This window comes from Ptychodera flava, chromosome 16, assembly GCF_041260155.1.
Source record: "Ptychodera flava strain L36383 chromosome 16, AS_Pfla_20210202, whole genome shotgun sequence".
NCBI lineage: Eukaryota > Metazoa > Hemichordata > Enteropneusta > Ptychoderidae > Ptychodera > Ptychodera flava.
The window spans coordinates 14,602,169-14,616,760 of record NC_091943.1 but is presented as its reverse complement, the minus strand read 5'-3'; the positions used below and the strand labels follow the sequence as shown (position 1 = coordinate 14,616,760).

The 14,592-nt window shown below is 41.2% G+C and overlaps 1 protein-coding gene across 3 annotated transcripts; it reads right to left on the bottom strand.

The window, feature by feature from the left end:
• Nucleotides 1-1,106: 1,106 nt before the first annotated feature.
• Nucleotides 1,107-14,383, bottom strand: LOC139114089 (proteoglycan 4-like). Of its 3 annotated transcripts, none has more exons than XM_070675607.1 (2): nt 13,363-14,338; nt 1,107-7,747 (listed from the first exon to the last, which is right to left on the bottom strand). In XM_070675607.1, exon 2 carries the CDS (start codon nt 7,622-7,624, stop codon nt 6,263-6,265), a length of 1,362 nt encoding a protein of 453 aa, XP_070531708.1. In that variant the 5' UTR covers nt 7,625-7,747; nt 13,363-14,338; the 3' UTR covers nt 1,107-6,262. The 3 variants fall into 3 exon arrangements, with proteins under 3 accessions (XP_070531708.1, XP_070531706.1, XP_070531709.1); XM_070675605.1 differs by having other exon boundaries at nt 3,656-7,747; nt 13,659-14,383; XM_070675608.1 differs by having other exon boundaries at nt 4,055-7,747; nt 13,594-14,337.
• Between the last annotated feature and the right edge of the window lie 209 nt (nt 14,384-14,592).

Below are 14,592 nucleotides of genomic sequence, written 5' to 3'. Positions count from 1 at the left end.
CATCATGCAGTTCCACGAGTGAATAGTAAAATTCACTGAGTACAGCTATAAGATCTGTAGCTAATACCATTTTACAGCGCGGGACATATGATATAATGCATATCTGTGTTTAAGCCATTAAAGCACACCTACAGCGACGGTATACCACAAGATTTTGACCAGTTCACGACATATGTGCACGACCAATTGCGAGTGCATATGAAGTGAACTGGTCAAAAACAAGTGGTATACCGTCACTGGGTTTGATTTATTGCTTTTATATCCTAACAGTATTGAAATTCGGGCATGGAACGTCAAAAAAAGAATTTTTGCTCTTGCCGCGAACTCGCGCGTTTGCCAGCCGAGGTGTATAACGAATATACCACGGTTCTTTTGCGTCTCGATCAATCAGATCGCTGTATTTGCGCCATCAACTGCTATGATATCTATATGGCACGGTTTGTACGATTCGTTATCGTATGATTTGCGTACTCATGCAAAACTCATGAAAATAATTTGCATGTAATGAATACATTGTTTACTTAAAAATCGTGTAATATACGCGAACAGAAAAATCGAAAGGGACTTGCTTCAAGCAGGTGGTCAAGAGTGTCTTAAATTAACCTGGATGCCAAACGATAAAATGCATCGTAATTTGCATAAAGTCGATATATTATATTATATATATATATATATATATATATATATATATATATATATATATATATATATATATAATATATAATCCAACTTACAAGTGGTGCAGAATAGCCTCCTTTTATCGGTTTTCAACAAGACGGAGAAAAATTTGAAGTAAAAAACTAAATAACCCAAGAGCGATACATGGAACCGTTCTTCAACTTATTGTTTTGTCGTTTTCTTCTTCCGTTTGTGCAACCAACTACTTCCGGGTCAATATCAAAACGCCAAAAATCGAGTGATAAATTTGGAAGGAACCCTCAACAGTTGTTTTTATACGCCAACTTTCCTTTTCATTTCCTAATGAAAATCAAGTCCTTTTGATATTTTTCTTTCTTTTGGCAAAACTTCCGTTTGCAAGCCACGCGACAAGCTTTCAATTGGTTGACCCCTTTGACCTAGAAAAAACAACATACAAGCACAATCGATACACCAAAAATGATTTATTTTCTACTTTCCACTGCAGTGATATCCTTGAAATCTTTTCCTTGGCATATCAGTATCACAGACTTTACAAAAATATCACGTCAACTTTCTTGTACATTTCCAGAAATGCATTTTTATGAAACCATACTCGAAAATTGAATCCTTTGCGCTTGAATAATATTCATATCTTTGTAAACTGAAAAAAAAATATTCAAAGAGCAATCTCGTTGAAATTTGCCCCACTGTTTACTTAATAAAACTATCCAAAATGGTTGCACATGCTACTCGAAAACAAAACCCCTATATAGACTGGCCATCTGTATCCATGGCAACTGTCTCATTAATGTTTACTAAATAAAATATATGACATGAAAGACGAATGTGAAACTTAAAGTGGATAATTCATAGACTCTTCATATACATTATATTTTATTGTCATTATTATATTAACTATTGAAAGACTGTAAATCGTATTCGGTACATTGATTTCAATTTTGCCGATCGTAGATTTGAAACTTTTTTAATTTATAAAGGTAGCATAAAATATATCTATTGTTTCTTCATCATTAAATATTTTTCGAATATTTACGTGCCTACATTAGAATGATGCATAAACTGCAAAAATAGATATCGCTTTGAACTAACAAACAGGTTATTCATCGCTCAGCGACATTATCGTTGGTTAATAAATCATTCTCGTAACATTGATCTTCGACAGTTCTTTGTCGAAAGTCCGGGCGTGGCCGGCTACGGAAGTGTCAAGTGGGTCTCCCCTTTTCAGAGCTTAAGTTGTGGAGCACGTCCGAGGGTTGTTTCTCAATGTCCAGTAGGGGAGGGGGCCTACAGAGAGGAATGTTTTCTATACCAAGTGCTTGTTGAAACCCTTTGAAGGTGTACATGGCTTAGAAAAGTGACCAATGATTTTACCAGCATATGTCACCGTCAAGTTGTTGTCTGAAATCACAACTTGACTTCTAAATCTATTGATAACCTAATCGAACGAAAAAAAAAACATATCTTATATAAAGGAGTCCTTTTTTAGTGAAAGATATTTTGTCTGGTTAGTATAAACCTGCTGGTCAACAACTGATTCGTTTACGGAATGTTCATTTTTTCAAAGAAAAGGGATCTTGAGGATAAAACTGTATAGCTACTGATGTACGGCGGAATACTTTGGCGAAATTAAGGCAATCAAGTTGACTAACACTGTCGCCCGCCTCGCGAAAGCTCTACACTAAATGCACGTCAAATCGGAAAAGCGCTGGTACTCGATTGTCTGTAATAGTACTGTTTAAGTGGCAATTCTTTTAAAACATCCGAATGTTGCCATGGCGACTGACGAAACCTGTAGGTTATGACGTCACAGATGAAGTATGCAGACTACTTTTCTGCAGTCGTTCAGCGCGCGCGTCAGGTAATTTGTATCTCGACAAGGCTAACGAAATTGAGTATTGCAGGTCAGGTTTTAGACATGACTGTATAATGCTAAATTTACCACGCTTGTATAACAAGAGCTCTTACCGACATTTACACGGAAAACGAGTGTGATTTGAAATACTTTCTTTGATTCCTTTCACTTTGGTTCTGTGATATTGCCTGTAAATTTTGCTCTGAAAGCGCAATGAAGCAAAGTGATGGCGGTTTGTCGAGGCAGGGCCGCAGCGAGGACGTGACTGCAATGACTGATCCACTGCTGATTTCGCTGCCCAGGACCGCCACTGCAATTGTGTTCAACACTACTGGTTGAGTTCTCAAATTAGCTATAGCAGATAAAACGAAAATAGGACTCCTACCACCAATTCACCATTGCCTTCAGTTTTGTAAACGGTCAATAAATACTGGAGGTTTCAATCTTTCTATTTTCGCCATCTACGGCAGTATGCGCATCGAAAATTGAAGGACGTTAACTTTTGCTCAAACTTTCCGTAAGGAAATTCTAAAGCATTCCCTTTTGGACAAAAAGAAAAAAATAAATTTGCGATTTTCACAAAAATAAGTCGGTGAAAATTGTATTTACTTCGTTGAGCTTCAAAATGAGCCGCCAACGAGCGGTAGACCGAAATTGTATTGTAAAAGTTCGAGAGTCTGAGCATCTGTCCCCGAGGCGCATTCTACCTTAAACCGAATTTGACATTACGAGAAAAAAAACTGTGAAACACAAAATAAAAACATCACTTGTCTATCTGCAGATATCAATTTTCCTACAGTCTGATGTTTCGATCGGATCAAGCATGGGTATTAAAATTCCGTAGACGAGGTTGACATATTTTTTAATAATTGTCAAAGAAGGGTTCTTAACGGTACCGGCCGATTATGAAGTGCAGTGCTACAATAAGATATTGTTCCTAACTAATGTAAATAAAATGCTTTAGCATTTATTGACAGAAATATTCAACGTTTAAAAAGCTGATTGAACTCTAAAATATTTACATAAACATGGGTGTAAAAGGTAAACGGCTTTATTTACAGGGCAATCGCTGGATGGGATCATATTACAGATCATAAGAGAAATATTTGACCTGCTCTGCGCTCCGGACGGAATGATTTTTTTCTATTAGAAGGTACTGACAAGCGCTTTTGTGTTGAGCTTTTCTCGCTTCTCAATTTTCCAATGTTTACCCATTTGTCTAGCCGTAATGGTAGGGTTTGTAGAACCATTTGAACTTGTGCGCGGATTAATTTGACAGCCTGTCCGGGGAATCCGGTGGCTCCAAGTAACGGAGTCATTTTAATCTGACATCTCGCCGAACTGCCGAGCACATCTCGCGGCGTCACGTGACATCGGTGTCAAGAGAAGAGTGCTGTTGAAGTACGCAACCGTGAGTCGTTGGAGCCATTTCGGAGAGTCGAAATTTAATTTGCAACAAAATGAAACATCATGAAAAATTTAAAATCGAATTAAAAACAATCAAATCCTCATTCAGGTTTTTCGGGTTTTTTTTTTAAATTGGCTAGGTAAATAACGGAGCAAAGTATTGAAGGGGACGGATTGGCTTTTCGACATCATGTTGAAACAACTTTGCCGTCAGATTTTGTAGACGAATAAATATACGTATGTGGGACGGATGAAATAAATTAAATAGTATGATTGGCCGCCTTAAGCCGAGTTCACCTTTAACTACCGAGTGGTTTGAAGCAGTTCAATACATTTTAGGCTTTCCCCTCCGAGAAGTACACCTACTTTGTGTCGGTGTTTACTTATATTGCCATAAATTTTAAATTCCTGCGTTTTCATTGTTGCGCCATTTTATCGGTAGCAACTGTATATATATATATTTTTTCAAATTACGATGTTTTGAACGATACTGATTTCGAAATCGAATCAGTTTGCTAGCATATGCTCTATAACATGCAGAACTTGCCAATCCTGTGCAAAAGAAGTTGTTGCCAGCAGTGAACTCGCGGAGTACGTAACCCGACCCCGATAAAAATTCACTTGATGTCATTGATAAAGGTCAAATACACGCAGTCGTGTCGCACAAGCCAGAACTCGAGTGTGAACTTGATTAATTGAACGGTTTGGGCTTGTCTGCGAAATAAATCACCCATCGCTTGATCGTCTCAACTTCGGAACGCCGGAGATTGCTAGCTATTGTTCAACTTATCGAGTCATGAGTTTGCACTATGGCGCGATCCCTTTTCCTATCGACGGCTTATGATACGGAATCGCCCTATCGTAATCGGCAAGCGGATCAGACTGCAAGCAAATTCCCAGCCCCCGCCTTCGCTCAGATTACAGGCGTTTTTATTCCGTTCGAACTTGGTTTTACCGACAGCCTGGCTTCCCGCTAACAACTTATAACGCTTCGGAGTCTGTTAGGGGAAGATCCGATGGGGGTTGATCATTGCCCTGTATTTATTTTCCCATACTGTCCGGACGGTTGGGTTAATCAAGAATCATATAAAAACATCTGAATATAAAAACTGCCACGACTGGCTTTCAAAATTTTCAAAAATTACCCCCCCCCCCAAAAAAAAAAAGAAAAAAATATTCTAGTGTTCACCTTGAAGGAAAACCAAACTCAAAAAGGCGCATTTTTGATAGATGCCATGTTTTGTTGTGTAACACAGATATATTTGCGGAGAAACAAAAGTCTAAATATTGAAAGTGTGTCCGTCTATACCTTAAATTGTCATGGAGATGATGAATATGGTCAAAATTGTTCAAAGTCCAATCAATTGGTGTCTTCCTTAATTTGTCGGTATTGTGGGCCCTGCATAACGGGACTACCCTTGTCGCAACGGCGCCGTGTGCAAAAGTTTGCGGAGTCTGAGCAACTACCAACTGACCGACAATAAATCATTGTAACGCTGCGAGTCCAACACAATAAGCTCCCTCTTTAAGGCGACACGTATATTGTAGGCGACAATAACCGTTATACAAAAAAATGCAGTTGGTAAGCTCGTGAATCCCCTTTTGCCACCCGTAGGCTTTCAATTCTCTTTTTGAGATCAAATGAGCACTGGAAAAAATAACGCCTCAAACACTGTTAAGTCCAGAATAAATCCAATGGAAGCCTACTGGATTGTAGAAACGTGATTGTAAAATTGTAGTTCCAAACATGGCGTAGCGCTGTCAATTGTCCTCATCGCTGACCGTATTCTGTAGGAAGCATGACCCCTGGTTTGCAAACGGTGAAAGCCGCTACTATCGGAGACAGAAGTCGCATCGGAAAGACACAATGGAATTTGGATCATATTCTTCGGTTTATTTTGAAGACATCAAAAGTGGCGTCCACTTGTATGTGAATTCAAATAGGGTTAGAGCAATGATTTAGTTGAAGTCTGCCTTTAGGCGAGGCCAAGTCTCGCGTTGATGTCAGTAAGACAGGAAGGATTTCAAGCCATCGAAGAACCAATAGTCGGATGCTTGTTTCAACCTTTTGCAAACGTGAAAACGTAATTTCATCAGCCAATCAGATTAAATGTACGCGACACGTGATCACTAATAATATTTCTGCACCTGTAAATTCAGTCAGCTGGTTGCTCTACCTTTTACAAAAATAACATCCATCAGCTGAATTGTCCTGAAGATTCCTAAATTTCAGAGTGCTATACATGTCCACTTACTGTCGAAATTTGTAAATTATTGTTTGACGGAATGCGGTACTTCATATCTGCGCAGTCGCCATTTTCGCCGAGGCTTTCTGTAAAACAGTTACTTCGGTGCGTCCTTGTTATCATTCTCGTCAGTCTTTTTCGTGTCCTTGGCAAAGATTTCGTTGATCGAGAGTTCAGTTTCAGTGCCTGCCCAGTCCTTTCCGCGTAAATACCGCGCCTTTTTCGCCTCCTCGAAAGCTTCGTCCGCATCGGGAAGGAGGTGTATCGTTCTCAGACCCCCGTCGGGAGCGTACTTCCCCTGGTCAAAAACTTGAGTCGGGTTCTCCAACATCTCTTGCACCCGTTTCAGATCGCGTGCGCGGTTCTCCGCGGTCGTCGGGTCGTCATCTTCTGCTCCTTCCGGTTGTTTCTCGTCTTCCGGAGGCGGTGTTTTCGAACTCGGCTCCGGGTCTTTAGGGGCATCGCCTGCCGTGTCTTGCTTTGTCCCTCCCTCTGTAGAGTTTTCCTCTCCCTTCTCTTTGTCCTGGTCGACCTTTCCTTCCTCTTTGCTGTCTTCTTTCACCTTCTCCTCCGTTTCCGTTTTCGAAGTATTTATCGGCGGTACAGCCGGCGGAGCTTTCGGAGGCTCCTCGGGCACACTCTCGAGAACTACAGGCGTCGACGACACCGCCGGCTTGGGCGACGCCGTTCGCGGCGTCGCGATATTCGCTTCCGAAATTTCTTCATCTTGGGAGAGCAACCTTTTGGCGACCGAATCTCGTGCGTCGTGAATGTTCAAGTCGAATATCGAGACTTCTTTTGTTTTCTTCGCTGGCTTTCGTGGAGTTGGTTCGTCGGATTCAGATATTATGATAATTGACGACCGATGCACCCGTGGTGTTGAGTTCGCCTCCTTCACTCGGGTGATTGGACTCTCCGTGGAGAGTTCAGAGCTCTGCGAACTCTCTTTGCTGTCGGTTTCGGGGGCTTCTTTCTGTTGTTCCGGAGTCCCGGTTTTCTCGGTAGACGCTTTTCCGTTTGCGATTTGCTTTTGAGAAGAAGCGTTGCTGGCTCTTCGCCGGCTCATTCTTCTCTCCCGCGGTACGATCTCAGGTTTGCTCGACCGTCTTTTTGCACCGGTGGGTTTGGCGTAATTCGGGCTGCCGTGCCACGTTCCTGCCAGACCAGCGTTGGTCTTGCTGGCGTACGTGGATCCGGATTGTCGAAGGGTGAAGTTAACGGCTTGGTTACTAGCATTCGGCGGACGTTTGACCATATATTGTCCCTTGTTTCTTATTTTACTCAACTCTTGCTCCAGCCTCCGCCTCTCTTTCTTCATCGTCTCCAGATGTAGCCTCTCTAGCTCCTTATGCGCGCCGAGTTCGTGATTCTTCTGGGTTTCCGCATACTTGTTGCGTCGCCGCGCCTCCTCCGCCGTCCGCGTCTCGTACATCTGGAAACCGTCAAGATGGCGACTCATGGTTGCCCAGGAGATGAGTCGTTTCCCAGGTTACAAATTGACGTTTGATGTTACCTGCGCGGTCCACGGTAACCGGGTGATCTGTTCTTTCACTGTTACCACGAGTCAGAAACCAGGTCGACCCTGTAAAAAAAATGAAAGAATATGTGAAAATCAATCGAGACTGCTGTTAAGAACTTGCATTATTAACGTCTGACAAGTATATATTTACACTTAAGGTAACATTATATTCATGTTCTGTTTCTGTGGTGACACACAGTACAATAAATTACCCACAATTCTCTTTGATTTGTACACATGAAGGTTACTTTTCTAAAAACTTTTTCAGTTCTGCATGTAAGCACTAGTGTGCAGCATCAGAATAATTGATAAATAATATCTAGTAAAAGTACGTTTAGATATTTCAGTGAAAGTTTCAAAATAACCACTAAACAACCATAAAAGTCACATTCTGTAGGTACTACAAATGCCTTGCTTTTTTGGCAGCAAGTTATGACGAACTGAAGGGGTCATTCTCTGAGAAAACTTAGCATGCAAATTTCTTTTGTCACTTCCATTGCAAAAAATCAATATCCTTTTGTTTCATAAAACAGGTGCAACTAGTCTCCCTACTTTCCATCACATTATTCTGTATGGCTGAGGACACAATCTCTGGCAAATTTCACAAAAATGCTATCTCCTCTCTCAATTATGCATATTTTCCAATTATTTAAAATGAGAATTGAGAAGAATGGTGTGCATAAAAGTACGTTTTCAAAATTTTGATAAATAGTCTGTGAATTTGTCTACACATGGGAGACATGGTAGACTTCACTCAGGTATCTCCGAGGATACAAATCGCAATGAATTATGGGAAATCTACAGTATCTGTGGTGACAGTCGATCGCCTCATAAAACGAGCGATGCTTACAAAACTGACATGTTAAAAATACGTCTGTTGAATACAACACGATGTGCGTAGAAACAACGGTCCCTGAACGACAATGAAAAGAATCTGGGTCAAACGACAGGGTGGCCAGAACTTACATAGCCCGCGAAAGTGTGCGCGCACAACTCAACAAACAGGTGTAAGCCAAGTTCCCACTCCTTGTAGGCTATCGCACAGTCCAACACTGTTTTATGACACACTATACTTGACACGGCTCTACTCAACGCAGCGAAGCGTTTTTTCCCAGTGCAGTCATGCTCGATCCCGTGTAACTTTTTTCGCTCTCCCTACTTGCTGCTATGGCGACGAAACAATCCGGGGAGCGACTTTCTTTGTTCGCCCAGCAGACCGAAGCACTTCGTGATCGCAAATCACTCGTTCCTGTTTTTCAAAAGTGAGAGATATATTGGCCGAGCTGGGGAAAACAGATCGATCGACACAAGATCTCAGAGTTGATGGATTCGCACAGAATCAAAACTGACCGAGGAAACTAAACCTGGAAGGCTGGAAAAGAGAGGGACTTTGTGTTCGCTGACACGTTGCGTGCGAACATCTAACGGCCTATTAATCGCGAATGAGTGACCATAATGACAGATCTCTAGATTCATTTACGTCGCAGAAATAAGTCGACATTCTGAATTCACGAGTGCAAATTTTTAAATCATTCCCATTCCCAAGGCTGACAAAATATAACTTGAATAATTTTGTAATTTGACCAAAACTCGTGTTCGTCGGTTCGGGCCAATGAAAACCCTAAATTAAGACTAACATCTGTAATGGGCTATTGAAGGGAACAACACGTGCATGTGTAAGACACTATGACCCCGTCATACACTAGGAATTGTGGGAGATTACTGAATCATAGTGTTTGTACAAGTCGCTACTCTGCACTACAGAACTGCGAAACCAGACTTGTTCAACCCCCCCCCCCCGAAAAAAGGGGCAAAAACAAATGAAATTTCATGGAAATAAGATAGTATTAAAGGTACTACGATAAAAATTTAAAGAAATGTTTTTGTGATATGAGTAATTGGAAGGACGAACTATATTTTATGTACTACTGTCGCCATATTGGACTTTATACTTACATGTAAAGGGGAAAAGTCGCTTTTAATACCTTTTTGAGATGTTAAGAAAACATGGCAAATTTGCATCAACTCAGTGTACAAAAAACGACGACGGTGCGTAAACGGCAAAAGAATTGAAAATTACCCCCTTGCTGAATGCAAATAAGTGATTTCGTTTGTGACCTGCGAACAACATGGATTTTTTCCTATTCCGACTTACTTTCCAATGACAAAACAAACATGGCGACAATGTAAGGGAAAGTTTCTACCCTTATCCCTATGATTGGCACAACCAATTAAAATTTCATTACAAAAGCTTGCATGAGTGGTGTATGCTCAGCCATGCATGGTGACAGTTATAAACATTAACTTGATTTTTTAGTACAGACCGTAAACTTCAGTGAACGTTTAATCTTGTCTGGCTACAAGCAGAGTTATGGTTGTGCACAGTTGATCAGTATTTCAGCATGTTTCAATAAGTCAAAGAGCACAAAGTACTTTTCATATAAAAAAATTCAAGAAAGGGCTAAAACAAGAGAGACTTAGCCCCTTTAAAGTCGTTTGGAAAATATTGCCTTGGTAAAAGTGATTTTTTTTGCTGTGGCCCATTTTAATGGGTTGTATTATGATGACAATTGACGCCCCTTCCGGGCACAGCATCGTTTCTATTGACAAAGATGCGACTTCAAGACATCACATGGGGTAATAAAGGCCCGCATGATTCCAGAAAGATATCAAAACAAACACAGGGCGGTGGAAAGCGAGGCCATTATTTACGGTTAACTAAGACTTTCGCCCTAGAACTGCAGAACAAATCACAGGTTCGACTGCACGCCAGAAAGATGCCATTAAATTGTTCAAGCGAACAATAGCAAGAAAAAAAACCGCAAAACCTAAAATAATCTACACACTGAGAAAATGATAGAAGAGGCCATCCTCTTTTATGAGTTGTTCGACGGGAAAAAACCCTGTTTTCACTTCCATTACCACTTTAGTAGTACTAGGAGATTAATTTACAATTCGCATGGTAGAAAAGATTTTTACAGGCCGTTTTTATCCTACGTGGTCTATTCATATGAGACGACGATGCTGACTTTGCAATAACTTTGCCGCCAAATTAGCAGAAAAGGACAACCATGACGCTTGGTATGTATAGTTATATATATATATATATATATATATATATATATATATATATATATATATATATATATGTATATATATATATTTTTATTTATATTGTATTTAAATTGTTTTATTGGTAACATTTTCTTTAGTAACATGAACTTAAATTAAAATGAAGTACAGTGCTTAGTTATCTACAATTTTGTGTAAAATTGAAATCCATTTGTTGCAATGTCTCTCTAATTTGTCTTTTTCCAGAGCTATTTCGTACTCTAGATGGTATATATATATATATATATATATATATATATATATATATATATATATATATATATATATATATATATATATATATATATATATGGGCCAACTTGTGCAGTCTTGTCACAGATTGATATGAATCTGCCTAATATCCCGAGCGTATCGTCTGCACTCAATGCTATCTAGACCCAATCGACTAAATTGGTTCTCTCATATTAAACTGGATGCAGTTGAGCAAATTAACGAGCCCCGCAACCACAGTGCGATGTGAAAATGTATAAACAGTTTATGTAACACTGCAGACTTGTACAACATAGAGCATTGCACCATAGGGACTGATAGGGAGTTCAGTGCAAAGCTAGTCGACGCTTGAATAACTACGGATTTTACTTTAATGAATGAAAAAGTACTACAAATCTGTCTCTGTCTGTCTGTCTGTCTGTCTGTCTATCTCTGTCTCTCTGTCTCTGTCTCTGTCTCTCTCTGTCTCTCTCTGTCTCTCTGTCTGTCTGTCTCTCTCTCTCTCTCTCTCTCTCTCTCTCTCTCTCTCTCTCTCTCTCTCTCTCTCTCTCTCTCTCTCTCTCTCTCTCTCTCTCTCTCTCTCTCTCTCTCTGTTTTCCCTAAATACACGCAGAAGTTCGGGGAGGGAAAGCGAGTCCATAGACGCTGACACATAGACTGGCAGCCAGATAAACAGGGGACATCCATACAGATGCATCTCTATAGAAAACTATATAAAGTCAGGACCTTGGAGATAAAATATGGTACGAAAAGGAGAGAGAGAGATATGAACTGCGTATATAATAGTAAAATCTCCCAATCCTTCAATGATGATATTTAAGTACCCGACAGCGAAAGAAATTGCCCCTACGCTTTTAACTTTCGGGATACTTAGTACCAGGCTATAATGCTACACAGATTGTACTATGTACACATTGACAATGATGCTACGTTTTCAGACCTGCGATCAGAGTTTAAAGTTCAAGTTGAACGACAAACGATTCGTGCTGGTAAGATTGAAACGCAACCACCTGTTGAATCTATGGAAAGGTAAATGGCCGCATTTGAACCCTGAGTCTCTTTAATTAAACTAATTCACTCGAGTATACTGAAAATAAACAAAAATAAAATGTTAAGACACTAAATCTTCGTTTTCCAGGGAATTTTGAAGTGGGCGTACATAGCGCTTGGTAAACGAATAAAATATGTAAGAGTCTGATTTCTAGCTCAAAAAAAAAAAATCAGCGCGTGATCATCGCACCGTGAACGGAGCGTTGGCTCATTGTTCCGCGACGTCCATTTGATACGCGGTCGCTGTAAGCCCATTGAGCGTTCCAAATGTTGCTACAGCGATCGCTTTGCGAGTGCTAATGCATGTGAAGTAATACGTGACCAAAATTTCGTAGAAACAGTGGGTTCGTGCCAATGGCTCTACCGGTTCATATGATATAAAAGCGATGTTAATTAGGCGTGACGACGCTCCCCACGGTTGATTATAAGGCGCTCAACAAATGCAGTCGTGTCGCCCCTTATCCTATTATTAAAAAACCCTGAAATTGGTTTGTATAATTAGTACTAAGTTATCGTCGACGCTTTCATTTTTCTCTGACCTAATCGGAGTGCCAAATATTCTCAGAGTGTCCGCATCCCGTGGTTTCCGCCCTTCATTAAAAGTAAGCGCAAAACCTTATAGGGGACCCGCGACGCTTCAATAGCAAGTTTCGCACAGCGACCCTTTGGTGTGGACATACCTATTCCCATACATAGGTATCTAGTGTGTGTACTCGACAGGTAGTGTTGACACTGTGAGAAAAGTCAGAAACCTCGCATACCACGTCTGTAACTTCTGTTTGGCTGGCTGCATTGTATCGCTATCCCGCCAACAGTATGGTGTATTCCACAAATAAGCGCCACGAAGTTGAAAATACTTTATTGTTGTGATGGATTCTGAAGAAAGATTTAAATCTCTTTTTTATGGCAACTCATTAAATTATATAAATAAGAAAGTCACTGTGACAAAAGCTCGGGCGCTGCACAGGTTTTGTAGCGACCGTCGGGTCACTCAAATCCTTTGATAGCTCTCAAAAATCTCCAAGGGTCCACAATGCACCCTTTTGAATATGGACAGGACAAGCGTTGTTTTCACAACGAGTTAGACTTATGAAGCCCTGCTATTGTAAACAGGCGGTCAGAGACCGGGACACCTCTCGACACGGGTCGCTTCGATCCGTTTTACGAGATTTTGGAGTCATAACGCAACCACGCGCTGTACGTCAGTACTTGTAAATTGCGATCGGTTAGTTTCACTCTCTTTTTCACAACCAACATGTTGATTTGACGAAAGTACATACCCTTACCTTTAAATATTTTAACTCAGATAATCGGTTCTCCGTTATACAGCACTATCGCCCGTCCCTATGTCAGACGCCACAGCATTAGCTTACACGGCAACGTACACACGTTCACAGCTTTGCCAATACGCACCGTACAGAATATACGTCTCGAGTGTGTATGTAGGATGTGTGATGTAGCTATATACGGAGTCAACACGACGAGTCTTGACACACCTCAGTGTTACTCATGCATACCTTATTTTCTGTGATCTCACACCAGTACGGGGAAAGAGGGAAACGCTATCGGTGAGGGGACTCACCTGCCGTGGTATATTCCGTTGCCCCACCTGACTGTACTTCCTTCCGGCCGTGTCCTCAAATAACACCTAGTGATGTCCGGGAGAGTTGGGATGGCTTGGCCCCTCACTGCTTGACGACGCTTCGCCCTTTGGGTCGTGGAGTCTGTGCTGGAAATCAACGGCTACTACAGGCTTGGTTGAAAATTGTCACGGGGGTTCGAGCGTGCGGTGAGATCCGAGGGAAATGTGTACGTTTCCAGGGCTGACAGGACGCGAGGACGAACTACATGTTCATCAGTTCGTTAGCCGCACTTGGTGTGGGTCGACACGTACCTACTCGACGCGAAAATTCCCTTCCAAAGGCTACAAGTGTATTGCGAACAAGCACCTGAATGCACCGCGGTTTTATAGTTGTTTTCAGACTAGATGTTCAGAGCGCTCTTTCGCTCACGCCGTGCACGTATGCAGCCTTCTTCGTGGCTGTTTTGTGTGTTGACGAGATCACCGAACTACGAAAAGAAGCTACACTGTGTGCGTGGACAGTTGACCGCAACGTCACCGATGCGTTATAAAACGGTACTTCAAGACCCCGCTTCGAAACCCAGACATAAATCACCATCGATCTCTGATAAACGACCTATGCGTGGTTACGGACGTGGACCGGGTTTTTCGAGTTGCCTGTTTGTCATACAGACAGTGGCAACGGGAGACCGTCCTGAAGTTTACCCAGCAAACAAGGCAGGCTGGCCAAAGGGGCGTTGCGTTCGATTACATTAATATGAATATTTATTCACTGTTTACGTCGTCAGGGTTACTCTTATCAGGATGTTCGCCCAGGCTGAATGTGACAATGATACGACCTTTTCAGTCCAAAATCGTCTTCAGTCACAGAAGTGAAAAGCGCACAGTTATACATATTGTTATCATACAATAAAGGGATTGGGAAAGAAAGGAA

What these genes read in the sequence shown, in the direction of transcription:
- LOC139114089 (XM_070675605.1), bottom strand. Translation starts at nt 7,624, where the DNA reads ATGAGTCGCCATCTTGACGGTTTCCAGATGTACGAGACGCGGACGGCG.